Raw genomic sequence first — 27,211 nt, 5'->3', positions numbered from 1 at the left:
CCCCGTTTTAGGAGGAGACCCCCGGACCCAAAAACCAAGCCGAGTCCGCTGATCAGATGCAAACAGCACGAGGTTTATTGAGTAGACACAGGTACCTGCGGGCGGTCAAGTCTTAGGAGGACTCTCGCGCGCCAGCCCTTTGTTCAGGGCCTTTTTATGGGGTACGGGGAAGCGAAAACATACGTACAGAAACAGAAACATAGTTACAAAGTTTTCATTGGCTGGTTTGAATATAAGGCATACTCGGTGTTTGTAGATTGGCTTTGAAGGACCCCAGCGAGCGAAGAGAAAGGTGGGGAGGGGGAGTGAGGAGGGGGAGTTGGATCTTATTACTCAGCAGAGAAACATCCTGCCTACGTGACTAGGTCCACATACTTAGGCGATCCCCCCCTTGCCTACGTGACTATCTGCGCGTAACAGGCCGTGCGCAGCAAGTGTACCTATTTCCCCCGCAACATGCCGTTGCCCCCCCCCCCAACTCCAGGGCTGTGCTGGGATAAGGGAGGATTGTCCAAGTAGGGGGAAGGGAAGAGGGGTCTCTTCATTCCCCCATTTTCTTTTTGGCCTGAGTAAAACCTTTTACTTTATTAGGGGCCAGTCTCTCGCTGCCCTACTGCATGATATTGTTGGGTTAATACCATGGTTTGGACAAGCGACAATCTATCTTTTATAAATTGGGTTAACCTGTTAATGATGCATGGCCCAAATGTTAGAATTAACATTAAGAGTATTATAGGTCCTATTAAGGAGGTTATTAGGGAAGTAAACCAGGGTGAACGATTCCAAACTCCTTCATACCAAGACTGTTGGGATTCAAAGTCTCTCTTACGCTTATCTAGCCTTTCCTTCAATTTGTCTAGAGTTTCTGTTACTACTCCAGTCTGGTCAGCAAAAAAACAGCATTCTTCTCTAAGAGCAGCACATAGGCCACCCTCTTTTAGGAACAGTAGATCTAAGCCTCTTCTGTTTTGTAGCACCACTTCTGACAGGGAGGTTAGGGATTCCTTGAGGGCTCGAACTGACTGTTCTAAGGCCCTAAGATCTTCATTCATAGCATGATGTAGAAGTAGGTATTGGTCTGTTCGGACCAGGGCGGCTGCCCCAGTACCAACCCCGGCTGCAATGCCTCCTACTCCCAGTAACGTAGCCAGGGTGATTAGGGTGACAGGTTCACGCCTTACTCGGCGAAGATCACTCCATTCATGATAGCTAAGAACCAATTCATCTGAATGGTAGGTTATTCGAGGCCATAGTTGAACTAACACACAATAGTCAGTAGTCTGGTTTAAGGCAGCAGTAGATACACAAGGGGTTAAGCCTGTGCTACATGCCCAATAGGTTCCATTGGGTGGGATCAAATAATAGGAGCCAGCCCATATTTTATGGGTCGAATTACAAAGTGTTTTTTTAACATAGTGAGGCGGGGTGCCTATACATAGTCCCGCTCCTGAAACTTGTGAGAGGGTTAGGCTATGATCTTGTCCATAGCATATAGCGCTGGGGACAGTGGAGTTAGTATAGTTGGCAGAGAGGGCTATGCCCTCATAGTATGGAGGGCTTGGGTTAAGACATAGCCAGCAATTGTTTGCTCTTTCAGGACTGGAAAGATTAAGTGCCTGATAGGCCCCTTTCACTAGGTTGATAAGCCTGTCTCCTGTTCCAAGTATTTCCGGGGCCTTTTTGGTTTGTATAGCTGTGGGAGTTGCGGAGGTTAAAAGTGGTGTTGGTCTTGGTGTTGACCTTAATCTTTGGGGAGGCCTTTGAGGTGGTGAGGCGAGAACTGGATTGGGTCCTATGGCGGCCCTTGGGGTTTCTATAAGAAGTTTTATGGTGAACGTTAGGCCGTCATCATAACGTTCTTTATAGAGTCTGAGGCCCCAGGTATATCCCTTCACCCAATTAAGTTGTTTCTTTCCTGCTTCGGTGAAGGCTATTTCAAGTGGGTGACACCATTGATTGTGACAGGCTGGGTTTTGTGTCCATTTGGGGCTGCTCCTGGCGTGAGAATAATTTGCCCTTACGGTGATATAGTCCCAACCTGAGGTGGGCTTCCAATAAGTGTCACCAGTGGTTTCGCAGCCCCAATTGTGACAGAAAAAGTGGGATGCCCCCCTGCATGAGGTCCACTCTCTGGGTCTGTGAAACCCAGGGCATACATAGAAGGTGAGTGTCCTTAACATACTTCGCTGACTCCAGTCCCCACAGCCTCCCCAAGGATCCAACCCGAGTCGTCCCCGTGGGGACGGTTGTGAAGGCGGCTTCTGTAGGTCAAAGTAATTTTCTATATCCCAGTTGGCTGGAGCTCCCATGGCTAACTTACAAATGTCAGGGTATAAGTTAGGCCACCAAGTGAATGGGGCATGCTGCTGAGAGGTGTTCCAAATTATTTGTCCTGTTTGCGACAGGACTTGCCAGGTGAGCTGTTTTACATGGTGAGGGGACCCATGGGAACTCGGAATGCCTATAACAAGAATAGTCAGTGTTATGATCGCACGAGTCTTATCTTTAGCGGATTTTGGGTGCGTTGAACTCGCCATCCCTCCTTGAGATCGGGTGTTTCCGAGTCGTCTGGTCCCAGATGGGCTGGTTTCACATGAGAGGCGTGGATCCAGGCCGCGATGCCGTCGACTTTTAGCGCCGTCGGGGTGGTTAGGAGTACAGTGTAGGGTCCCTTCCATCGGGGTTCAAGGCTCTTGATCTGATGCCTGCGGACCCAGACGAGGTCGCCGATCTGGAATTGATGTGGCACAGTAGGATTTTTTAGCTGTTCCCTATAAGCTGCAGCCAGTGGCTTCCAGACTTCTTTCTGAACGATCTGGAGTGCCTGGAGGTGAGCTTGTAGGGTAGCACGATCAGCAAAAGAAGAAACATAAGAATCAATAGGATTGAAAAGGTTTACAATAGGGGGTGGGGCCCCATACAATATTTCAAAAGGAGTTAATCCTAGGGGCCCGGGGGTATTCCTGGCCCTATATAGGGCCAGGGGCAGGAGGAGGACCCAGTCTCTAGAGCCAGTTGCAAGCGTTAATTTAGTCAAAGTCTCCTTGATTGTTCTATTCATTCTTTCTACTTGTCCTGAGCTCTGGGGTCTATATGCACAATGCAATTTCCAATTAATCCCCAATAATTTGGCCACTTTCTGACTTACCTGGGAGACGAAGGCTGGACCATTGTCGGTGCCTAATATCTGGGGCATTCCATACCTGGGAAAGATTTCTTCAAGTAGTTTCTTGGTGACCACATTCGAAGTCTCGTGCTTGGTGGGGAAGGCTTCTACCCATCCTGAAAAAGTGTCTACGAAAACTAATAAATATCTATAGCCATAGAGTCCAGGTTTTATTTCCGTGAAGTCGATTTCCCAGTGAACACCAGGGCGATGTCCTCGAATGCGCACTCCAGGGGCAGCATAGGTTTTTCTGGTATTTACTTGTGCACAGACTAAGCAATTTTTAATTATGGATCGCAACGCCTTGTCTTGGTTTAGTAACAAGTACGGTTGATGCTCATTATTTAGGAGGGTTTTCATTTTGTTTTCGCTCAGATGGGTCAGTGAGTGCAAAGATTGGACTATATGGTGAGAATACAGAGTGGGCATAACAATTTTTTCGTCCATGGTATATACCCCTTCTTTTGGGTCCCATGTAGCCCCCATTTTCTTTAGCAGCTCCTGATCCTCAGAACTGTATTCCATAGGTTTAATATTTTCTTGTGGGGGCCATGTGCTCAGGGTAAGAATGGGCCCGGTCTCTTTTTCCCCTAGGGCAGCTTCCTTAGCAGCTTGATCTGCCAGTCGGTTTCCCCTTGCCACTGGGCTATCATCCTTTTGGTGACTCGGGCAATGCGTAATGCTCAACTTTTGGGGCAGGAACAAAGCTTTGAGCAGAGCCAATATTTCAGGTTTATTTTTAATTTCTTTTCCTTCGGAGGTGAGGAGCCCTCTCCTCCGATAGATTTCACCATGTACGTGGGCCGTAGCAAAGGCATAGCGACTGTCGGTATAAACGTTCAGTTTCTTACCTTCTGCCATCTGTAGAGCCTGAGTCAGGGCGATGAGCTCTGCCCGCTGAGCTGATGTCCCAGGGGATAGCATCTTGGACCAGATCACCTCTGTCTCATTAGTTATTGCAGCTCCGGCTCTTCGCTCGCCATTGTGCAGGAAGCTACTGCCATCTGTATACCAGGTGTAGTCCGCTCCCTTGAGGGGCTGGTCCGTCAGATCCTTTCGGGTGCCATGGACCTCAGCTAGGATCTGGAGGCAATCATGTGTTTCCGTAACCTCGGGTAAGGGGAGTAGGGTGGCAGGGTTGAGCGCCACCACGGGTCCGAACTGTACACGATCAGTGTCCAGAAGCATGGCCTGATAATGAGTCAGGCGAGCATTGGAAAGCCACCTGTCTGGGGGTTGCTTGACCAAAGCTTCGACCGCATGGGGGGCCAAGATGGTTAGTGATTGGCCCAAAGTTAGTTTGCCCGCGTCTTTGACTAAGATGGCGATGGCAGCCACCATCCGCAGACAGGGTGGCCAACCAGTGGCCACAGGGTCTAGCTTTTTTGACAGGTAGGCCACTGGGCGCTTCCAAGGCCCTAGCCTTTGGGTTAGTACTCCCTTGGCATAGCCCTGTTTTTCATCTACGAACAGTTCGAAGGCCTTAGTCACATCTGGGAGTCCCAGGGCTGGGGATTCTAATAAGGCCTTTTTGATGTCGGAAAAGGCCCGTTGCTGCTCTTCGCCCCAGTGGAACTGAGCCCCCTGCTTAGTGAGGGAGTATAAAGGGGCTGCCATTTCCGCAAACCCAGGGATCCATAGGCGGCAAAATCCAGCAGTTCCCAGGAATTCCCTTAGGTGGCGTGGGGTGGTAGGTGTGGGAATGCGGAGAATAGTCTGCTTTCGTGCCTCAGTGAGCCATCTCTGTCCTTCTCTCAGCTGATATCCCAAGTAGGTGACTTGTTTTTGGCATATTTGGGCCTTTTTGGCTGAGGCCCGATACCCTAATTGTCCCAGTGCCTGTAAGAGGGCTTTAGTGCCGTTCAGGCAATTTTCCTTGGAGTTAGCAGCCAAGAGGAGGTCATCGACATACTGAAGAAGTACCAGGGAAGGATGCTGCACCCGGAAATCAGCTAAGTCTCTGTGCAGCGCCTCATCAAACAGAGTGGGACTGTTCTTGAAACCCTGGGGAAGCCGGGTCCAAGTTAACTGTCCTGAGAGCCCTAGATCTGGGTCCCTCCACTCAAAGGCGAAGAGTGGCTGGCTCACTGGATGTAGCCTTAAACAGAAAAAGGCATCCTTTAAATCTAGCACCGTATACCATTCATGGGAAGGGGGCAGGGTGCTCAGTAGATTATATGGGTTGGGCACAGAGGGATGTATGTCCTCAACTCTTTTGTTGACTTCTCTTAGATCCTGTACTGGCCGGTAATCTCCTGTGCCAGGTTTTTTTACTGGTAAGAGAGGTGTATTCCAAGGTGACCGGCAGGGAATTAGGATTCCTTGATCAAGAAGCCTCTTAATATGGGGCCTTATGCCTTGGCGGGCTTCCTGTGACATTGGATACTGCTTTATTGACACTGGGGTGGCTGTTGCCTTAAGTTGGATTAAGAGAGGGGGCTGTTGACGAGCCATCCCCATGCCCCCCGTTTCCGCCCAGGCCATAGGGAATTCTCTCAGCCAAGCTTCATTTTGGACCTCTGGGGTCTGTTCAGGTTCATATAGTCTATATTCCTCCTCCAAATGGAGGGTCAAGACCTGTAAGGGTCCTCCATTGGGGCCTGTTATTGCCGCCCCTTCTGGGTTGAAGTGGATTTGGGCCTTTAGTTTGGTTAGAAGGTCTCTCCCCAGTAACGGGTAGGGGCAATCGGGTACGTGTAGAAATGAATGCGTCACCTTACCGGTAGCCAGCTGGACCCTGCGTTCCGTGGTCCATCGATAGTTCTTTCCTCCAGTTGCTCCTTGTACCCAAGCAGTTCGGTTGCTAAGTGGTCCTAGAGTCTGGGTTAGGACTGAATGCTGGGCCCCGGTGTCGACTAGGAAGGTAACTGGCTGCCCCCCGACGCTTAAAGTTATCCTGGGCTCAGGGGGGGGCTCCTGGCCCTGACTTCCCTAGTCTTCCAACGTCAGTAGGGAAGTCAATGGTTTGGGCGTCAAGGGTCCTCTGAGATTCTTGGGGTTCCTGGGACACTCTCGGGCCCAGTGTCCTCTTTCCTTGCAATAGGCACATTGGTCTCTGTCTAATTTGGTCCTTCTTCGTTCTCGCTCTCCCATCCTGACTCCCTCTCTGTCCTGTCCCTGAGTAACTACGGTGGCCAATACCTTAGTCAATTCCCTGCTCCGCTTTTTATCTCTTTCATCCTGTGCCTCTTTCATTCTTAACCATATTCTCTCCTCTTTCTCTTCCGGAGTTTCTCTTTTATTGAACACCTTTTCTGCCTCTTTTAATAAGTCAGAAAGTGTATACCCCTGTAGCCCTTCTAATCTCTGTAATTTGCCCCTAATATCAGGGCTTGACTGCCAGATAAAGGACATTGATACACTAGTTGCTTGCCCTTCATCATCAGGGTCATACGGGGTGTACATCCTATAAGCCTCCTTAAGTCTCTCTAGAAAGGCAGAAGGTGTCTCTTCCCTTCCCTGTATTACTTGCTTAACCTGAGCCAAATTAGTGGGCCGCCTTGCGGCTGCTCGGAGACCCGCTATGAGCAACTGGCGATAGAGACGAAGGTGCTCCCTACCTGCAGAAGTGGCGAAGTCCCAGTTAGGGCGGGTTAAGGGAAAAGCTATGTCGATCTCATTAGGCAACTGGGTTGGTCGCCCGTCATCGCCCGGTACGTTCTTTCGGGCTTCCAGAAGAACTCTCTGCTTTTCCTCCGAGGTCAGCAGAGTCTGCAACAGCTGTTGACAATCATCCCAAGTGGGTTGATGGGTAACTAGAATAGATTCAATCAAGTTAGTCAGGGTGGCGGGGTCCTTAGAGAAGGGAGGGTTATGTTGCTTCCAGTTATAGAGATCAGAAGCAGTAAAGGGCCAGTACTGTGGCCGACCGTTAGGACCTTCCCTCAAGGGGAAAGCTTGGGAGACTTGACTTGGTGGCTGTGCACGTCGGTCCCTGAGTCGCCCCGCAATGGGTGACGCCAGGGAACTAGGCTTTCGCTCTTCTGTTGTGGCCTCCGGGTAGGGAGGGGGTTCTTCCGTTAACAGGTCGATAAGAGGGGACTCAGTGTCTGGAGGCAAAACGGGAGCAGACTGAACAGGCTCGGGAGCAGGCTGAACAGGCTTGGGAAGTTTTGGGGATTTATCCTGGAGTGGGGTAAGGGCAGGGTAAAGAGAAGAGGAAGTGGGAGTAGGTGGGGGAGGGGTGGGTTGCGCAGTCTCCCTGGAGGGCGTGGTTTGGGGGTGGGACAGTTGCTCTTTTAGGGGAGGCGGCGCAGTGGGGGTGATAGGGGAGGAGCAGGGTTTGGGAAGGAGAACAAAGGGCTGGACCCAGAGTGGGGGGTCTGAAACCAGAGCCCTCCAGGTGACGATGTAGGGCACCTGATCGGGATGCCCATGGGGTCCGGGGCTGAAAACTTTGGCTTCCACCTGAGAAATAATATCAAGGTTAAAAGTGCCATCGCGTGGCCATCCCACATTGAAAGTGGGCCACTCGGAGGAACAAAGGGTGACCCATTTCTTTTTCCGTATTTCCACCGATTGGTTGTTTGCCCGGTCTCGGACGTCGCTCCAGTGGCTTAGGGTCAGACTTAAAGGAGTAGTCACTGTCTGTCCCATAATTTCAAGAAAAAAAAGAGTTATTATCACAGAGACAAAGACTAGACTCAGACACAGAACAAACAAACGCGCTGCGCGATTTTGGCGCCAAACCGAAAGCAAAAACTCAAGCGGAGATTCAGGGGGTCCGGATTCCCCCTCTCCAACTAAGGCCGTGTATCCCTCCGATATCGGCCGAGCTCCAAATGCCCCGCTGCCCCGGGGCATAGATGTCCCGAAGGACTCAAATGTCCCGCCCGGCGGGACTACAAACGCCTCTGGAACGTCTTCCAGGGCTGTGAGGGAGAAGTCCGAGCCCGTCAGCTCCTTCTGGCCCTCACCAAATACAAATGGATCCGATCGAACCCCAAACCAAAACCAAACGCGTGCGCGAAATTACAAGTAACAGATCCAGACACCACTACAGACACAACGCGAAATCACAAGTAACAGGTCTAACTATAACCACAAACACAACGAATATAGCGCTGGCCAGCTTACCTCCTGACAGTGGGTCGGTGGTCCCTGGGTGGGGGTCTCACATCCCGGACGAGCCCCCAATGAAAGATCCCCCCCCGGGGCTCCAAGCACCCCGGAATGGACCCCGTTTTAGGAGGAGACCCCCGGACCCAAAAACCAAGCCGAGTCCGCTGATCAGATGCAAACAGCACGAGGTTTATTGAGTAGACACAGGTACCTGCGGGCGGTCAAGTCTTAGGAGGACTCTCGCGCGCCAGCCCTTTGTTCAGGGCCTTTTTATGGGGTACGGGGAAGCGAAAACATACGTACAGAAACAGAAACATAGTTACAAAGTTTTCATTGGCTGGTTTGAATATAAGGCATACTCGGTGTTTGTAGATTGGCTTTGAAGGACCCCAGCGAGCGAAGAGAAAGGTGGGGAGGGGGAGTGAGGAGGGGGAGTTGGATCTTATTACTCAGCAGAGAAACATCCTGCCTACGTGACTAGGTCCACATACTTAGGCGATCCCCCCCTTGCCTACGTGACTATCTGCGCGTAACAGGCCGTGCGCAGCAAGTGTACCTATTTCCCCCGCAACATGCCGTTGCCCCCCCCCCCCAACTCCAGGGCTGTGCTGGGATAAGGGAGGATTGTCCAAGTAGGGGGAAGGGAAGAGGGGTCTCTTCAGGGTCAAAGATAAGAGTTAAATCATACTGTATTGCATGACAGAGCTGGGGCTTGATCCCAGATTTTCAGATTTCAGTTCTAGCTCTTGAGTCTCTAACACAAAATTGATGGGTAGCATTCTGTTTTAAAACTGCATATAAAATACCTCCTTTGTGTTTTCAATGATGAGAGATGCTGTGCAGTGAAACATGGTCCGTGAGAATAGTAAAGAGTTGTCTTTTCAACTGTTTGAGAAACCCAACTTTAATATATTCTGGTCTTCCTTTACCTCTACTGTTTTTCTTGTGGTATTGGTATATTGCTTTCAGGAAATATCAGAAATCCCTTTTATTATTGTTTCAGGAAATGTCAGAAATCCTTTTAATTTGTAGGATTTTGAATGATTTTTTTTGAAACTACCAGGGAAACTGGATCATTCTCAAATCAGGATGTATTCTGACTGAAAGAGTTCAGCTGTACTCTGGGGTGTTAAATTAATTTTCATTGACAGACACTTGTCTGGGATTTAATTGAGATTTAAGTTAGTAAAAACCCTGCCTGTGGCCTAGAGAACAATTGGACAAAGTAGATGAAGTAGAGAGGAAAGTATCTTCTCAAATCTTCTTACCCCCTTGGACAGAACCCAGGTCACCTGCGGAGATAGGGAAGCAGACCTGTACTGCCACTACACACTCACCCTTACCAAGTCGGACACACATCTTCGGAGTCATTGCAAGGCTATAAATATCAGTGCAGAGATTACTGGTTTATAAAGTATGGGATTTAAAAAATGACTCAAGTATTTAGAGGTTGAATTAAATTCCATTTAATAAAAAGAAGTTAGTAATCCTTCACATAGCAATATGATTACCCTTTAACCTTAGAAGAACATATATATATATATATATATATATATATATATAATGCTTTAGGGTGGCAATTCTCAGACTTCAGTGGGCACGACACATACCTAGAAATCTTTGATTTAAGTGCAGGTTCCTGAGCCTCATCCCTGGGAAGTCTGTTTCTGTAGGTCTGGATTGGGTCTGGATTTAGCTTTTGCTTGAATTTTAATTTGAGTGAATTTTAAAAATAGAATATTTCTAATTCAAAAAGATAAAAGCCCTCTATGTTTATTGTAACATTATTTATGATAGCTGAGATATGGAAGTAACCTGAATGTTGATCAATAGATGAATAGAAAAAGAAAATGTTATAGCCATGTAATTTGTAAGTAAATTACATGGCTATAAAAGAGGGTGAAATCTTACTATTAGTGACACATGGATAGAGCTAGAGGGTATTATGCTCAGTGAAATAAGTCAGACTGCAAAAGACAATTACCATGAGATTTTACTCATATGTAGGATCTAAAAAACAAAACAAATGAATAAACAAACAAAAAGCAGAATCAGAACTATCAACACAGGGGCACCTGGGTGGCTCAGTGGGTTAAAGCCTCTGCCTTCGGCTCAGGTCATGATCCCAGGGTCCTGGGATCAAGCCCCGCATTGAGCCCCGCATCGGGCTCTCTGCTCAGCAGGGAGCCTGTTTCCTCCTCTCTCTCTGCCTGCCTCTCTGCCTACTTGTGATCTGCCAAATAAATAATAAATCTTAAAAAAAAAAAAAAAAAGAACTATCAACACAGAACAAATGGTTGCCAGAGGAAAAGAGGGTGCCATGCACAGCATTTATGTATAAAGATGTCAAGTCACTATGTTATCACCTGAGAACGAATGCAACATTCTATGTCAACTATACTAAGAAAAAATTTTTTTAAAAAAGGTTTATTTGTTATTTAATAAAGAACGTCCATGGCAATGGGAATTGTCAGGGCTATGAGTGCAAAAGTGGTTGTTGAAGTAGACCACAGTCGGGGGCGCTCTTGAAATATGTTTTTGTCTGTGGCTACTTCCAAATACAGACAGCAGAGGGGGCATGCTTTAGATGACCCAAAGAACCCGTGACCTGATTGTTTCAGTATACAGTATTCTAGATTGCATTGTTAATTTATTTTCATTTGGACTATTAGAGAAGTATCATTTGTTGAAACAAGCGATCTGTTTTAGAAGGGACCATATGATTGGAAGTTTTTATAAGTTAATTATTTGTAGAAAAATATTTTAATTATGTATTTAAATAATTCTGGTTTCTTTTCACACTTTCATATTATGATATGAATAGTGGCTCTAGATAGTTTCTCTTATAGGTTGGGTTTTTATTTTTAGTTGTAAGAAATAAGAGTCTGATATGCTAAAGATTTAGTTGATGGTAAAACTAGAATTGACAGATGTCTCCTGCAGATTGTTTTTTGAATAAAGTTCGGTAATATTTTGCCTGAGAATTGAAGATATATGTCATTCAGTCCATATTATATCATTAAAAATTGGAAATGAGTCCCATATCCTAGAACTTTTTTGTTTGTTTGTTTTTCTTTCCAGACTTTGTACACATATACATGCTTTTGTTTATAATTTGGTGTTCTTTTTTATATGACATTTTTCCATACTTGCTTTTACCAATTAATGCTCTATGAGTAACAAAAGAATAAATCAACTTGAATTAGGTTAAGCAGAAATGGAATGCCTCCTCTGCCTTTACTTGTGTCAAATTGTGACCTGTTTTTTGAAGGCAGAGACTGTTCTTTTTTATCTCTGCAGTTTCTACTGTGAAACATTGGACAAAATAAGGAGTGTCACTGCTGGTATCAATTCCTAGATAGAGGCTAAGGTGGATTAAAGAAGGGTGTAGATTCTTTGCTATGCCTCACATTCCTCTCTTGTCCTTCAGAATCTTGGAGGGATAAAATCTTTGACTTATAATATAATGGAGGTGACACTGTGACAGTTCCTGGTCCAAGGCTTTAACGGACTGGAAGCTTCCATTTCCTGTTTCCTGGAATGCTGTCTTGGGAAACCTGAGCTTTCTTATGTGAGCCTTGTATGACTTTTTGAGACCACCAGAGAGGCCATGTGGAGTCTCTGACCAGTAGTTTCAGTTAAGCCCACTTATTTAGCCATCCCTGCCAAGATGCTGGACAAAAGAGTGAGGCAATCTTGGATCCTCCAGATTCACCCGTCCATCAGCTGAATACCTTGACACCATCTAGAACTGAAGAATTACTTAGCTAATCTGCCCTCCTGATCCACAAGAGCATGAGAAACAATAAAAGCATTGCTGTTTTAAATTACTGTGTTTTGGGGCAATTTGTGATGCAGCAATAGGATAACCAGAACAAAGACAGAGCTCCTGAGAGAATAGATGGTGGCAACTGGAAGGAACCTTGGAGAATATCTTATTTACCATTCCCCATTGTAGGGAAAGACTGCGTTCTAGAGAGAGGAAGGGACATTTTCGCTTCAGGGTCATCCAGACAGACAGTTATGGTTACAGCCAGTATTCTAATCTTTGTTGCTCTTGCCTCTGGAGGACTAAGACCATTAATTTCGTACTTCAGAACTGGTAAGTAAAGACCTGTAGTTACAGCCTTGAGGTCATCTAAAGAACTAGTACCATGACAGAAAGAATTTTTGCAAACTCAAAAAAGAACCTGACCCCAAAACAGTATTTGTTCCAGAAATACTCAGCCCAACTATTTTTTATTACATAGCTGCTATAATAAAAAGATAAGTGTATCCAGTATAAGTGTATGTTTTACTTAAAAATCAAATACATTAAATAACACTAGAAAAATAAACATGCACACAAATGATGAATGCTCACTTCCTATACAGGCAGTTTCAACATTCATGCAATTTGTAATTCAAAAATTCATTGGTAACCTCAGAAACTTCTAATGCATTTTTCCATAGGATCAATGATTTTAAAAATTTATTTTAATATATAATGTGCCTAATGTTTAAATAATTACCTTATTTATCAGTTTTCTATGGGAAAATGCTTTCCAAATACCAGCTTGGTATCTATGAACCCATCAGTCCAACCACCCCCTTTATTTGTTTCTGGCAGAAGAACTGGGTTCTACTTTTTCTATGAGCAGTGGGAGTGAGCAATTACCTTGCTCTTAGCACCCACTGGTGGCACATATCTCCTTATGACTATGATGAAGGAGAGAAGGTTCTGGGGCCTCCATGCAGTTGGAGATTGTGCTCTGCTTGGTGATGAGAAGAAAGAGAGTGTGGTTCAGGACTTATTGTGGGTTAAATATTTTAGTTGATGTCAGCTCCTTGTAGTTTTCCCTCCCCTCTTTCTTCCAAGTATCCTAGAGATTGGTATGTACTTGCTTTCATTTTCATCCTTCCCAATAGCTTCCTCCTTTCAAGGTATTAATTCTTAAACTCACTAGACAGCAAAATGAAATCTTTCTATTTTTCTATACATCCCTATTTCTAAAGATGAAACAGTGATTTTTCTCTAATTTTCTTTCTTCCTTTTCCTTTTTATTAATTTTTTTTAGAGAGAGAGAGCACACATGCACATGAGGTGGGGTGGGGAATGTGGGGTAGAGAGGGAGAGGGAGAGTCCCAAACAGGCTGCATGACCACTGCAGAGTCAGACGTGGTGCTTGATCCCACGACCCTGAGACCATGACCCAAGCCAAAACCAAGAGTCAGATGCTCAACGGACTGAGCTACCCGGGTGCCCCTATTTAATTTTCTTTTATTTCATTTTCTTTTCTTTTCCTTTCTCTTCTCTTGTTAACCTCTTTCCTACTCTTCCCTCCCTCCCTTCCTTCCTTCCTTTCTTCTTCCCTCCTTTTGTCCTTTCTTCTTTCTCTCTATCGACACCCACCCTTCTGTCCTTCCTCTCTACCCACTGTCTTATTTCTCTTAAAATCAACCTATGTTCTTCTATGCCTCGACAATTGTTAGTATAGTTAATTAAATCCTTAAGTTTATTTTTATATTCAGGGGAAGTGAGTGGCACCTTTATTGATTATGTAGCTAAAACAAGGTATGGGTACTTCCAGATTGTAAACCCTTGGTAGGAGGGAATATAGGCAGTTTTTTCTCTATAATCCCTTTTCATTAGTATCTTGAAATACTTAGCAATATTTGTTGTGTAAATGAATAAAAAATTGAGTATCAGTATGGTCTCCTTCTATGATTATGTATCAGTGCCATGAAGGAGGTTCATGCATTGATGGAGATTATTTTAAAAACCCGTGAATGTGTGCATGCTGTCTGCATTTCTAACCTGTGTGTTTAATACGAATATGTGATATTTTAGCGTCAAATTTTGCTTTTGGCTTTCTCTTGTACCTGTATTTTTCACTTTCACTGATGTTTTCTGGCAATAGTGTTTGGCTTTCTTGTAATGACACCATCAAATAGTGCAGCTGTGTAAAGCCATAGATGTGGTGTGGTTAACTCATTAAGAATAATGGAAATACCTGGGTCGCCTGGGTGGCTCAGTGGGTTAAGCCGCTGCCTTCGGCTCAGGTCATGATCTCAGGGTCCTGAGATCGAGTCCTGCATCGGGCTCTCTGCTCAGCAGGGAGCCTGCTTCCTCCTCTCTCTCTCTGCCTGCCTCTCTGCCCACTTGTGATCTCTCTCTGTCAAATAAATAAATAAAATCTTTGAAAAAAAAAAAAAGAATAATGGAAATACCTGACATTACTTCTGTTCCTTAGTAAGATTAAGTAAATGAAGGTTTGGAGTGTATTTCGAGGATTAAAGACTAGATCTAGGAAGCATTTTTTTTTTTTTTTCAGCAATGTTTTTGATGATGAGTGAACTCTAGTTCTTTACTTAAGCAGAATAATTTGCACTGTGACAGTTCCAGCTTTCCTCAGGATAAGACATGAATTGTGCTGTAAAGTTCAAGGTAATTTTTGTGTTTTATGTTTCCTTGAGCCTGATTTGAAAGTGTAAAAATAAGATGCCAAAAAGTCCCAACTTGAAGAACATATTATTCCACCAAATGTTATCTTTGTGTATTTATCAGTTTTTTGCTCTAACCATTCTAAACTGTTTGCTATTTTTATCTTCTTAGACCAAATGTACTTTAAATAATTCCTTAAGTAATCCAGAAGGAAAATATGCAATGAGAGAATTCCAAATAGTAATTTTAAGAGAAACTTAGAATCATGTGCAAGGCAACTTTTTATTAAGGATCTTGGTTAATTCTCAGTCCTTCTTTTCCTTTCTACCCCCCATCTTAAAGAAAGCTGGTGTTTATTCATTTGAGAGATATTAATTACCATCTTTATATTTGGGTTTAGGATTCTTCAGACTTTTGTTGGGGCACAAATTCATGAGAAATTCAATGTTTTGAGGATGAAACAATGCTATTTGCTTTACTAAAACTTATTAATGTTACAGAATTTATTGTAAGTGTTATTGTTTCCTTCTATTACAGTTTAGCCATTCATGTTTGGAAAAATTTATTTGTCATTGTGGATGGAGTGGAGTACCTACAGTACACTGCCAGTTGGAGGTTTATATGTGGGTATCGAATATGGAATACAGCTTTTGTTTAAAATTTTCTCCTCAGCTTATTCTTCTTAGACTCATGGTCTTATTCTGTACTATTGTAGTCATCTCTAAATGCCATCAGCTGATCTCCCAGGTCATACCCTTCTTTTCTTGTTGTGTTAGTGCTAGAGCACTCTTTCTAAAAGCCTAGATCCAAGCATGACATTCTTCTATGTAAATTCTTGGATGACTGTCCTCTACTCACAAAATAGAGGGTACACTCTTTATTGTTGCTTTGAGGCCTTCAGTGATCTGTCTTCTGACAGCATTGCCCTTTCCTACTGTCTCCTCTCCATATTTTAGAGGGAGGACTTGGGATTGAAAGTCCGTTTATACAGACTTACAGGCCATGACCATTTTTTGTTTGTTTGTTTAAGTATCTAATAACACCTCCTCTGTACATGGCTTATATTTCTAATTTCTGAGTATTTCAGGATTTGCTGTACATATTGGATTGCTTATCATTGTTTTTGCCCTCAGGTTTGACCTCCCTGCATTCTCCTAAGTCGTCTACCCCTCTTCCAACCATTTTATGTTTTCATATATTAAAGTTCATGGTTAAATTTGCTTCCTGGTCTCTTTGTAGATGGCCTTAGTGTTTGTGTTTGTTATTCTTGTTTGGGGGGATTTGAAAAGGAAGAAAGAATGCGTTATCTATAGTCTTGAAACTTTAAATACATTGGAAATGCATTTATTAGTACATTTATTCATTTAATTATAATATTTTAAAAAATGTTTTATTAATTTATTTGTTGAGAGAGAGAGAGAGCACAAGCAGGGGTGGTTAGGAGTAAGAGGGGGAAGCAGCCTCTCTGCTGAGCAAGAAGCCCAATGCAGGACTCAATCTCAGGACCCTGGGATCATGACCTGAACCGAAGGCAGATGCATAACCAACTGAGCCACCCAGGTGCCCCTTAATTTGTAATCTTATTCTCTTGAGTAGAAATTACTTGTAGTTCACAATATAAAAATACATTAAAATTGCTCATTGAGAAGTCTTGCTCCCATTCTTGAATCCATTGGCTCATGATGTTTCCTCCAATCCCTATAGGAATCCACTTTTATCAATGTCTTTTATATATTGCCCTGTATTCATTTATGTAAATATTAATAACTCTATATAGTTGGATATGTAGTTATACATAGTTGTGTGTATGTAAGTATACACACATATGTCCTATTTACTTTGCTTCTTGGCTTCATTGTTTCTCTTGGCTTAAATGTTTAAAGTACATTAAAGTACTTTAAAAAGAGACTACTATATAACAAAAAGTGATTTGTATCAGTTTATGATTTAGGATTGGTTCTTGCACAGTTGTAATGACACGTCTATGGAACTGAAGACGTATCACCAGGAAATGCAAATGACTGGAAAATAACCAATCAAGGAGGAATGTGGAGGCGGCGCTGGGATGCTATGAGAGAAGCAGCATGCTGCTGACAGTGACAACGAAAAAGAGCAGTTGGAATTTAGGACGACTTTCATAAATTGAGGACGGTTTCCACAGATGGAAAAAAGACAGGTCAGAGAGCACAGTGCTGAGCCACATACAAAGCCCTTACCAAGTAAGCAGAGAAGAGAGTTAGTCTTACCATACGCCTCCCCAAAGATCTGCAGTAACTAGCAAAGTTTGTTTCAGAAAGTTCTGTCACTTCCGAAAGAGTATACATCTCTGGACACATCTGGAAAAGTTTTCATAGACTTGAGAGGGTTTCTGTGACTTTTGCCTTATCTAGGTACACTCAGCAAAGAATATGTATTCAGGGATTCAGAACGAGGATGATGCCTTCAAGGGCCCAATTTTCCAAGCATCTATAATTACATACTATGAAAACAATTAAACAAAGACTTTGCTGGTTGAACTTGAATTATTGATGTTGAATAAATTGGGGCACCTGGGTGGCTCAGGGGTTTGAGCCTCTGCCTTCGGCTCAGGTCATGGTCCCAGGGTCCTGGGATTAAGCCCCGTGTCAGGCTCTTTGATCGGCGGGGAGCCTGCTTCTCCCTTTCTCTGCCTGCCTCTCTGCCTGTCAAATAAGTAAATAAAATCTTAAAAAAAAAATGATGTTGAATAAATAGTTCCATCAGGCTTTTTGTATATGTAAATAAGAAAGCTCTACTAAAACATAATACAAAAAAGTTCAGTGATTTAGAAGAGTGCTACCTGAGTGACCTTATATTTTTAATTGGAAAATAATACAATTTTATTTTATATTTTAAATTTTGAATAAATACTTACATTTAAGTAATGTGTTTAAATGAACTATTAAATATTATGGAAAACTGTGGGGTGTCTGGGTGTCTCAGTCAGTTAAGCCCTCAGGAGCCCACTGGCCCTGCCCAGCAAGGAGTCTGCTTCTCCCTCTCCCTCTGCCCCTCCCACTGCTCTGGCTCCCTCTCTCTAGCATAAATAAATAAAATCTTAAAAAATATTCTTTAAAAAAATAAATATTATGGAAAACTAGAAATTATGTACAAACAAAAGATAGAGCTAAAACCACCAAACAAAAACTAAAAGCACAATCCCATTGCTTAGGAATAGCTCTTGTTAATATCTTGGGTACCTCATCTTTTTCTTACTTTTTAATGCATCTGAACAGAATCTTAAATTTTTGATCAAATACTATACATTGATCTAAAATTATAAACTTTTAGCAGTAAGGGTTCCTATTAATTATTTGTTTTCTTGCTTTACAAATGTAGAGACCGAGACCCAAGGGAATTAAATTACTTGCCAGCACGGGGCCATAATTCTTTATCAAGTGGAAGAGAGGCGAGAATAGAACTCATGTTTTCTAATCTTTCTACAATGTCACTGCATGCAGGTCCCCTCTTTAATTTCTCAGATTGTTAGCAGGTTGCTATGTACACGAATGCCAGACTGTGAAGACGAAAGGTTCAATGAACACAGTGTGCCTAGCAGCTGCTGCCAGCCACCTGCTTGGATCTCAGGTTGGCGGTGCCCAAGAGGCAGGACCTCCAAGTGAGAGCTGGCTTGTTCAGCATTGGGTCCCAAAGGCCTCACTGAGATCAGTAGCCTCTGAAACAGAGGCTCTGGGCCAAGCTTATCAAGCATGTAGCCCAGTGGCCCAGAATAATAGATACTGCTTTGGAGAAAGCAGTGGGATCAAGAAGTAGTTTCTGAGGATTAGTGAGGAATGATAGGGAATTAAAGTGCCCTGAGGCCTTTGAAAACCTCTGCCCTTCAGACCAATAATAGGGAAGATCAGGGGGTACTAGACTTTCATATATATCCAGATTCTCTGAAAATTAACAAAATCACTGGATAGGTGTCACTGGATAGGATCCAGTTGGACCTGGGTAGAATAGCCTTTTCTCTTAACTTCTTTTATTGAAGAATTTTATTGAAGAAGTACTATTAAGATACCCTGGGCCCAGAGCTCTGCTTGTGGTTATTATTGATGTTGGGCATGGGGGGAGCAATAATTATTCTATTCTATTTATTTATTTATGTATGTATTTATTATTTTGGTGGGTGGGGAGGGGGTAGAGGTAGCACAAGAGAGAGAATCTTAAGCAGGCTCCATGCCCAGCATGGAGCAGATCTCAAAACCCTGAGATCATGATCTGTACTGAAATCAACAGACACTTAACCCACTGGGCTACCCAGGTGCCCCATTCATATATATTCATATATATGAATATGAAATTTGTTTGTTTTAGTCCTGAAGCTTTCCAAGTCTTTCACTCTATAGATACTGTCAGCAATACTTCAGTCAAAACCCTTTACTTCCTGGGGTGGAAGGCACCTCATTTTGAGATGCGAATGCCAGAATGCTCTCCCTGTGCACTCTTTCTCCATCCCTAGTCATAGAAAGCTTACATTCTACGCAGAAGACTAGTGGGAAGAGTATTTTTAAGTGCCAGTTTATCTCGTTAACCACTGGGTTTGAGAGGAATTCTCAATTAAATACACAGAAATGTCTATGTATTATCTCTTATCAGCTTAATATTAGAACTGAAAGCAGTTTTTTAGGGCTGATAGAAATTCATTAGGCCAAATAATTTCACTAGGTTGAAAAACTGCATAATTGGTAATAGGAGTACAGCCAAGTATCGCTATGTTATTACATACACGACGGAGCTGTTCACCTAATAAATCAAGGGGCAGTTTTGCAAATGTGCATTAGAAAAGAACCAGGGCAGCTGTGAATTTAGAGCACTTTTAATAGCAAATAATGAAGTTAATATTTTCTTTTCATGTAGTGATGAAGGTGATAATGTCTTGTTTGTGAAATTTTTAAAAAGTGAAACTACTTCTATAAAGCAGAAAGTAGTTTCAGCCATATGTTCAGATGAAACTGCTGTAAAAGACATGTGTTTAGTCTTCATTCCATGCTATGCGGGACTTCAACAAGGTGCTATGTGCTGTGTATAGAGCGTAAGTTAAATGTCATTTGCACCAGTTTACGATCTCAATAATAGTTTCCTTGCCCCCCCCCCACAAAACTATTGGATTTAGCTTCCTTTGAGTGTGGTTTAAGGTTATGCAATTTATTTATTTTATTCCAGAACTGATAGATCTGAAAAAGTGCAGTCACATTCAGTTCACTGGGAGGTAGCATTGTTTCTAGTGGTGGTATTACCGCTCAATAGTTTTGGAACAACTAACTTGTTCTTGAGACATTGAAAACTCTCTTTTACGCATTCCCATTGGTGACTGATCTTAATTCCTTGTGACTGATTTTAAGAAAGAGTGAAAAGTTGTTTCAAGCCAGTTCTAGAGAATGACATGCACACTAGGAAATCTCTGATGTTAATGAGTCTCTGAGCTTTTTGCTGGACTTGAGCACGCTGGTGTTCCCTAGGAAGAATATAAAATCAGTTGTGGACAGGAACGTTGTTAAAATAAGGATATAGGATGTCTGAATACTTTGTGTGACATTTAGGAATGTTGTTAAAATAAGGATATAGGATGTCTGAATACTTTGTGTGACATTTTCTGTGAAACTGCAAAGTAGAATATTTTAAATGGGATAGTATTTTTTCCAAGGGCACGGTATTATTATAGTTGTAATTTGAACTAAATACATCCTAGTAGGATAGTTTCACAAAAGCAAAAACAGCAATAATCACAAATCATTATAAATAGCACTTGAGTACGGTCTTGTATTCCATCTCCTATAAAATGTCTGTAAATGTACACATTGGGTCCAGGAAGGACTCCTATGTACTTTGAAGTGTTCATTCAACAAACAGAGCATACTTTTACCCCATCAGTTTTGTCATGCAACTGATAGGTACCTTTATTTTTTTTTTATTTTTTTTTAAAGATTTTATGTTTTTATTTGACATAGAGAAATCACAAGTAGATGGAGAGGCAGGCAGAGAGAGAGAGGGAAGCAGGCTCCCTGCTGAGCAGAGAGCCCGATGCGGGACTTGATCCCAGGACCCCGAGATCATGACCTGAGCCGAAGGCAGCGGCTTAACCCACTGAGCCACCCAGGCGCCCCTGATAGGTATCTTTAAATGAATGCTACCCAGAAGAAATTTTTGGAGTGATTTCTCTGAATCGTGAATTTTAATAAAGGTGTCTGAGAGGTTTAAACAGAAACCATCTTTTTCTCAAAATCACTTTCCTGCAGTGCGCTGAATATTCAAAACTCCTGGTTTGACTTTAGAAACATGTTACCTAAAATAGCTTGCAACTCCTCCCATTTATGCCAGAAAACAGTGGTCTCTCATTTGTTAGTAAACTGTCAAATGGATAAATGTGGCTGAAAATAAAAACACAGATTGGTGGTAAACAGTTGGGACTGAAGCTCCACAGGATGAGATTTACCTGAATAATTTCTGAGACAGTCACTTTGGAAGGCTCTCCACCATTTGCTGCATCTGTATCTTCTGGTGTCTTTGTTAAACCTGTGTCATTATCACATAGTCACTCCTCATCAATATTTGAACATGTGGTCAGAAAATGCATATTCTCCCACAATCACAGTGAAGAATCCTGTTCTCTTCCCACCTACATAAAGCTCTGTAATGATGTCCACATTTGCTTTCTCAAAGTTTCTGCTGTGACCACTGGCAGAAACAGCATAGCAGACCAGATGGTCTGTTGATTTGAGTAGAAAAATTCTTTGGCCTTTATTTAATTCAGTAGTCATACTCAATCTGCTCAGGAGAGTCTAATGAGAGAACATAAGGATGCTGCTGTTAAGATGAGGTAGGTTGGCAACATTTCTGCATTTCTTGCCTGCCCTTGGCTGGGCATTGTCAGTCGTTTTCTTGTCTTTATAAAACCAGTAAATGGATCATTTAAATAATAAAAGTATTTTTCCACGTGGCATAATTTTTTTTTTTTTTAAAGTGGCTTGAGGTTTAACTCGTCTTACTGGTAGAGAATTTGTGAAGTTTGGAAGCAGATTTATCTTCACAATTGACGAGAAGCTGACCATCTCATTTGGCTGAAGAAATATTTTGGTAACCATTGTGGTTCTAAGGTGGGAGCATCAAAAAGAGGAGGAGGGAAGCCCCACACAAATGCTGGGACTGTCTTTGGAACTGGTTGTTTCCATCAGAAGTAGCTGTGACAAACACTGTGTTCAGGAAGGAGTGCTCACCTCCTTCTGATGCTATCTACAGTGGTTCCATGTCACTCGCCGCTGATGCCATGCTTTCACTTGTGTGAGAAAATTTTTATGTCAGGGTCAGTTTTCTTTATAATGGTTCAGATATCTCAAATGAAAATTTACTTTGGAAGATCATTCCAAATGTCAGTTTCTGGTCGGTAATGTTAGCAGACTTTGAATTAAGGAAAATAAAAATGAGTCAGGATTTTTGCCTCTAAGTATTTATTAGATTTTCAACTCATTGACTGTCCAACAGACTCCCTCCCTCATTCATTCCTTTCTTTTATTGTCAGCAAAGTTTTCTGTTCGTCTGTGGCACGAGAGTTGGTAATATAAACAACATTACATTATTGTGTCAATTCCAGTATTAAAAATAGCTCATCTGTAAAAATATTGGAGTTAGCATGTTTGGGGAATACAGTGTTCCAGTGGAAATGGATTTTTTTTTTAACACTAAAATACAACTTTTTTTTTTAATGGAGAAAACTGCCTTTAACCGAGTAGTGCACCTGAGAGAACAAATACCCAGCATCATGCCTGAAACAGAAAAGATGGTCACCTATAATTAACTAGAGAAGGAGGCTCCGTTTTTAGGGATGTCTTCTCTTAACCTTCAGTCTTTTTTAATAATTTGGCCAGATATAGCACTCTAGGTTCAAAATAATTTTGCTCTCAGAGCTTGAAAGATATTAATCCACTGTCACTCAGCATCTAGTTTTGAAGATAAAAAGCTTATTGCTGAACTGATTCCTGTTTATTTGTTAAGTAAGACTTTTTGTTTATTATTGTTATTTTTTAATCTTCTCTCTGGAAGCTTTGTAGTTTTTCTTTTACTGTTGGGATTATGATATTTCACTAAAATATGTTAAAAATTCTCATAAAAATACACTGTTTGGCTCTGTACTTGATAGGCTCATTTAATCTCAAGCCTACAGTCCTTTATTCAGCTAAGAGAACATTATGTGTTTCATTATTTTCTCTCTTCTGTTTTCCCCTTCTGGGTCCAAATTTTGCCAAGCATTATGTCAGCCTTGTGGTTTTGAGCGAGTTAACCTCTAACATCTTTGATCATCAATTGCATTATTATAAAGTGGAAATTATAATCCCCAGGAGGCCCGTACCCAATATGGTAATTATTCTTTCTCCTTCAGATGGCTTGCTCCCCCTAAGCTTATCGTTTTGATCAAGGCACTTGAATCTAAATATAGACTTCTGGCTCTAAAAGTGATGTCTGGGCTGTTTTTAGCATGAAGGTTATTGAACATGACTCTGGTCTTCCTCAAGGTAGCACTGGCTCATTTCTGAAGGTTTCTTTGAATACTGTAGCACGTGTTATATGGCCAAGACAGAGGTCAGCACAAAGAGAAGAGTCAAAGTATATATGGGAATGGGAGCTAGAATGTTAAATACAAAGCGACAGAGTCTGTTAGAAGGTAGAAGTCTGTAGAAGCAAAACAGGGGACCCGCAGTGTTTCCGTATGAGTTCATCTGATGAATGGCCGCCAGATTAAGTCTTCCCAAAAGAACAGCTCTGGTCATGTCACGCTCCTTAAAAACCTTCGCTGGATTCTATTGCCTATAAAATTAACGTCAGACTCTGACACTTAATGTTCAAGTTGTCCAGAAGCGTGGTTCCAGGGAAACTTTCCAATCGTATATCCTGCTATTCTCTATGTCTTCAGTCTAATCAAAATTTATTTCTCTGTTTCCCAGATCTAGCCCATGCTGTTATGCTGTTCTGTTGAGTGGGGTTCTCCCTGCCACCTATTCATTCCAGCAAAGTCCTTCTCTTTAAGGTCCACCTCCACAGCCTCTTCCTTTACGAGCTTCCTCCAACCTCTGTAACTCTGTTTCTCTGTGTGGCCCAGTGCACGGGATTCGTGCATTCCCGACACACTGCACTGATTTTGGGGGAGTTGGGGGGGTTGTGTCATACTCACCTGTGATCTGCGAAGCTCTAACAGTGCTTCATTCGTAGTTTGACTCCATAAGTCTGGTTGGATGAATGAGCTAATGGGGAGGTGTTGCTGTCCTGGTGCCCCATCGCATACCTCATGCAGCAAAGGAAATGTGGAGGGCTTTGTTTATCTTCGTGGAGCTGACGAATGACCACATTGAGCTTGGTTGACTGTCTGGATTAGAAGTTTTTATATTATCACTATGACAACTTTTTGATGTTTATCAACAGCTGGAAGCACTTTGCTAATGGAACGGGAATACCGTCAGGTATTTCGGACATACTTAGCTTTTAGTCCTGTATTTAAAGAGTTTCTATGAAGAAAAATGAAAGTCAAATACAATACAGCTGTGACTGAAAATATTGTGCATTTTAATGACATTTCTTATACCACTGAACTTCTTTTGCCTATGGGAATGGTTTGAGAAGAAACTGACTTGCTACTTGGGATCAAGGGTAATAAATCTGAGGAGAGTTAAGGTCTCTTTCAAAATGCCTTCTCTCTTCTGCTTCTTTCCCACTGATGAAATTGAAGATAGCGGAATATTCTGTTCTTTAAGTTGTAGTTTTCCCTATAAACTGTAAGGAAATGTGTAACTTTTATAAAGGTATTAGCAGTTTCTTGATAAATATGAGGAAGAGGAACAGGAAAGACATTATATGGCAGTTTGTTAGGTGTGATTTATATTTAGGAGGAGAGCAGCTTTAATTTTGTGTCTTCAGTCATCAGGGTGACATTGATTTGTGGCAAGACAATGTATTCCTTTGTATTTTTGCAGTAATGATAAGAGAAAAATACTTAAGTCACCTGAAAAGAACTTTTAAATTGTAGGGATTTAATCCTTGTCATCTCTTTGTCTAAAAAGGCAAATCTTTTTGTTTCTTTCAGGAAGTGAGTGTTTTCAAGTTTGTTTTAATTTTTTCCCCCTTATAAATGGAAAAGTACTTGAAGTCCATTTTTAAAAATGCATTTTGCAGATAAGGATAGATCCTCTGAGTTGGTAGAAGACAAGGGATGAAAACTCAAGTCTTCTAACATAATACCAATAATATTAACAACATATAAATGATACTAGCAGCCAATATGTATAATTCATATTATTTCCATGTACTATCACTATAAGGAGACTGAGCATGGGAAGTTAAGTGCCTTACTTCAGTTCACACCATCATTAAGAGGGTTCAGATACAGGTTATCTCAATATAACCCAAAGATGTAGTCATCTGTGGTTTCACCTTTCATTGTTGATTAATTGATTGAAGATCTAAATGGCTTTATTAAACAGTTCATGAATCAGGCAGCATCACATCTAGTAAGTAGAGATGGTTTCACTCTTTCTTTCTTTCTTTCTTTTTTTTTTTTTTAAAGATTTTATTTGTTTATTTGACAGACAGAGATCACAAGTAGGCAGAGAGGCAGGCAGAGAGAGGCGGGAAGCAGACTCCCTGCTGAGCAGAAAACCCGATGCCATGCAGGGCTCCATCCCAGGACCCTGAGACTATGACCTGAGCCGAAGGCAGAGGCTTAACCCACTGAGCCACCCAGGCAGCCCTGGTTTCACTCTTTCAACAAAGCTTTTGAGTAGATAAAAATTCTCTAAGAAAATAAGGATTAATTTTAAACCTGACATCACAACATTAGTATTAGTGTTGGTCTCCTAAATGTTATTTCATTTCATTGCAGAGCATATCTATGTCACAATCACAAAGATAGAATAAAACTCCTTATTGGGCCAAATAAAAATTTCCTATTTAAAATAAAAAGATGATGGAAATTGAATTTGGGTTAAACCTTTTGTAGTTTATAAATTGAGTTAAATATAATCCATTCTAAACTCTGGATGTTAACACAGAATTTGATTTAATGCCAAAGTGCAAATGAGGTCAACTAATTTTGTTAGATTCGCAGGAAGACAAAACAAGTATGATTTTCAGCACCAGTAAAGGAGACACCCTAAAATAAGAAAAACTACTTCATCAAGCTTACCTAGAATGTTTTTATGATTAGAAAATCCATGAAGAAATTATTTCAACTTTAATGTAAAAATGAGTACAATGTTTTACAACTGCAAATCGTTTATTGTATACCTTTCACTCTTTTCCCACCTATTTTATGTTAATTTTTCCTTTTCTTCCTTCTTTTGGACTAATCAAGTATTTTTAAATCATTTAGCTATTTCACTCTATTATCTTATAGTTTTGTACTATTTTACTATTCCTTGGTACTGTCCTTGACTTTATAACATGGTTTTTTGACTTTACCCAAGGGATCCTGTCACCATAACTCAGATCACTTAGTTCTATTATTGTCCTTTCATCCTTTGTGTGAATGTCATCTTATATTTTAATCATACACATATTTTAAACTTCATAAGATGTTGATATTTCATGGATATGTTCATTCAAAATTCATTTTGAGTTACCAATATATTTACTTTTTCCATTCCTCTTTCTTATATTGTGCAATTTAAAAAAATCTGGAATCAATTTCTTTTTGCCTGAAAAATTCCCTTTAATATTTATTTTAATGGTATTCTGCCAGTCACAAATTATCTCTGATTTTCTTTGCCCAGAAATGTCTTTATTTTGAAAGGTATTTTTATTGCATATTAACTTCTGCCATTATTTTCTATTAATATTTCATAGATGTGTTTTCATTGTCTTCTGACTCTTATCATTTTTGTTAAGAAATTAACTGCTAGTCTTGTCATTGGATTTTCAAAGATTCTGTCCCCCCCACCCCCCGCCCCAGGCTGCTTTTAAGATTTTCCTTTATCTTTTCTTGAGCATAATTATTGTTTTCAGATATTTATCTGCTTAACATGCATAGTGCTTCTTAATTCTTTGACTTGATGGCTTTCCTCAGTTTTGGAGTGTCTTGAATAAGTGAAGAAAGTTCTTCAAATATTATTTTTCTGGTTCTTTCTCAGCTGGCATTGTGACTTTTTTTTTTTCTTGCCTTGTGCATATCTTACATATACATATGTTCTTTTTTCTCTTCTACTCTGCTCTTCTTATGTCAGTCTGAATGTTTTTACTGAGATATTCCAGTTCACTAATCTTTTTGGCTATACCCTGCCTGCTATTAAGGCCATTTTGAGTTTTTAATTCCATTTTGTCCTTTCAATAATATTTTTAAAATATCCATGCTTCAAAATAATGTTTAAAATGTTATAAAATATCTATTTCATTCATTTTTATAGATTTGAGCTCTTTTATGAATTCTGCATTTGTCTTCTATGTTCTTGAACACAGTAATTGCAATTATTTCGAAGTCCATATCTGCTCACTTCAATATCTAGATCTTTTTCCATGGTCTGTTTCCCTCCTGCCCTACCCTACTTCTGTTACTTCTG

At 41.5% G+C, this 27,211-nt stretch overlaps 2 protein-coding genes across 2 annotated transcripts in view; one reads left to right on the top strand and one right to left on the bottom strand.

The window, feature by feature from the left end:
- GRB14 (growth factor receptor bound protein 14) overlaps positions 1-27,211 on the top strand; it is a 125,601-nt gene that overhangs the window by 18,546 nt on the left and 79,844 nt on the right. The gene's annotated exons all lie outside the window — the stretch shown is intronic.
- On the bottom strand, positions 1,883-7,957 carry LOC122902542. The gene is given in 1 exon segment (XM_044242222.1): positions 1,883-7,957. A coding segment is annotated over 1 exon segment (5,280 nt). The 5' UTR covers positions 7,763-7,957; the 3' UTR covers positions 1,883-2,482.

This window comes from Neovison vison, chromosome 3, assembly GCF_020171115.1.
Source record: "Neovison vison isolate M4711 chromosome 3, ASM_NN_V1, whole genome shotgun sequence".
NCBI lineage: Eukaryota > Metazoa > Chordata > Mammalia > Carnivora > Mustelidae > Neogale > Neogale vison.
This window is presented reverse-complemented; position numbering and strand designations above follow the sequence as displayed.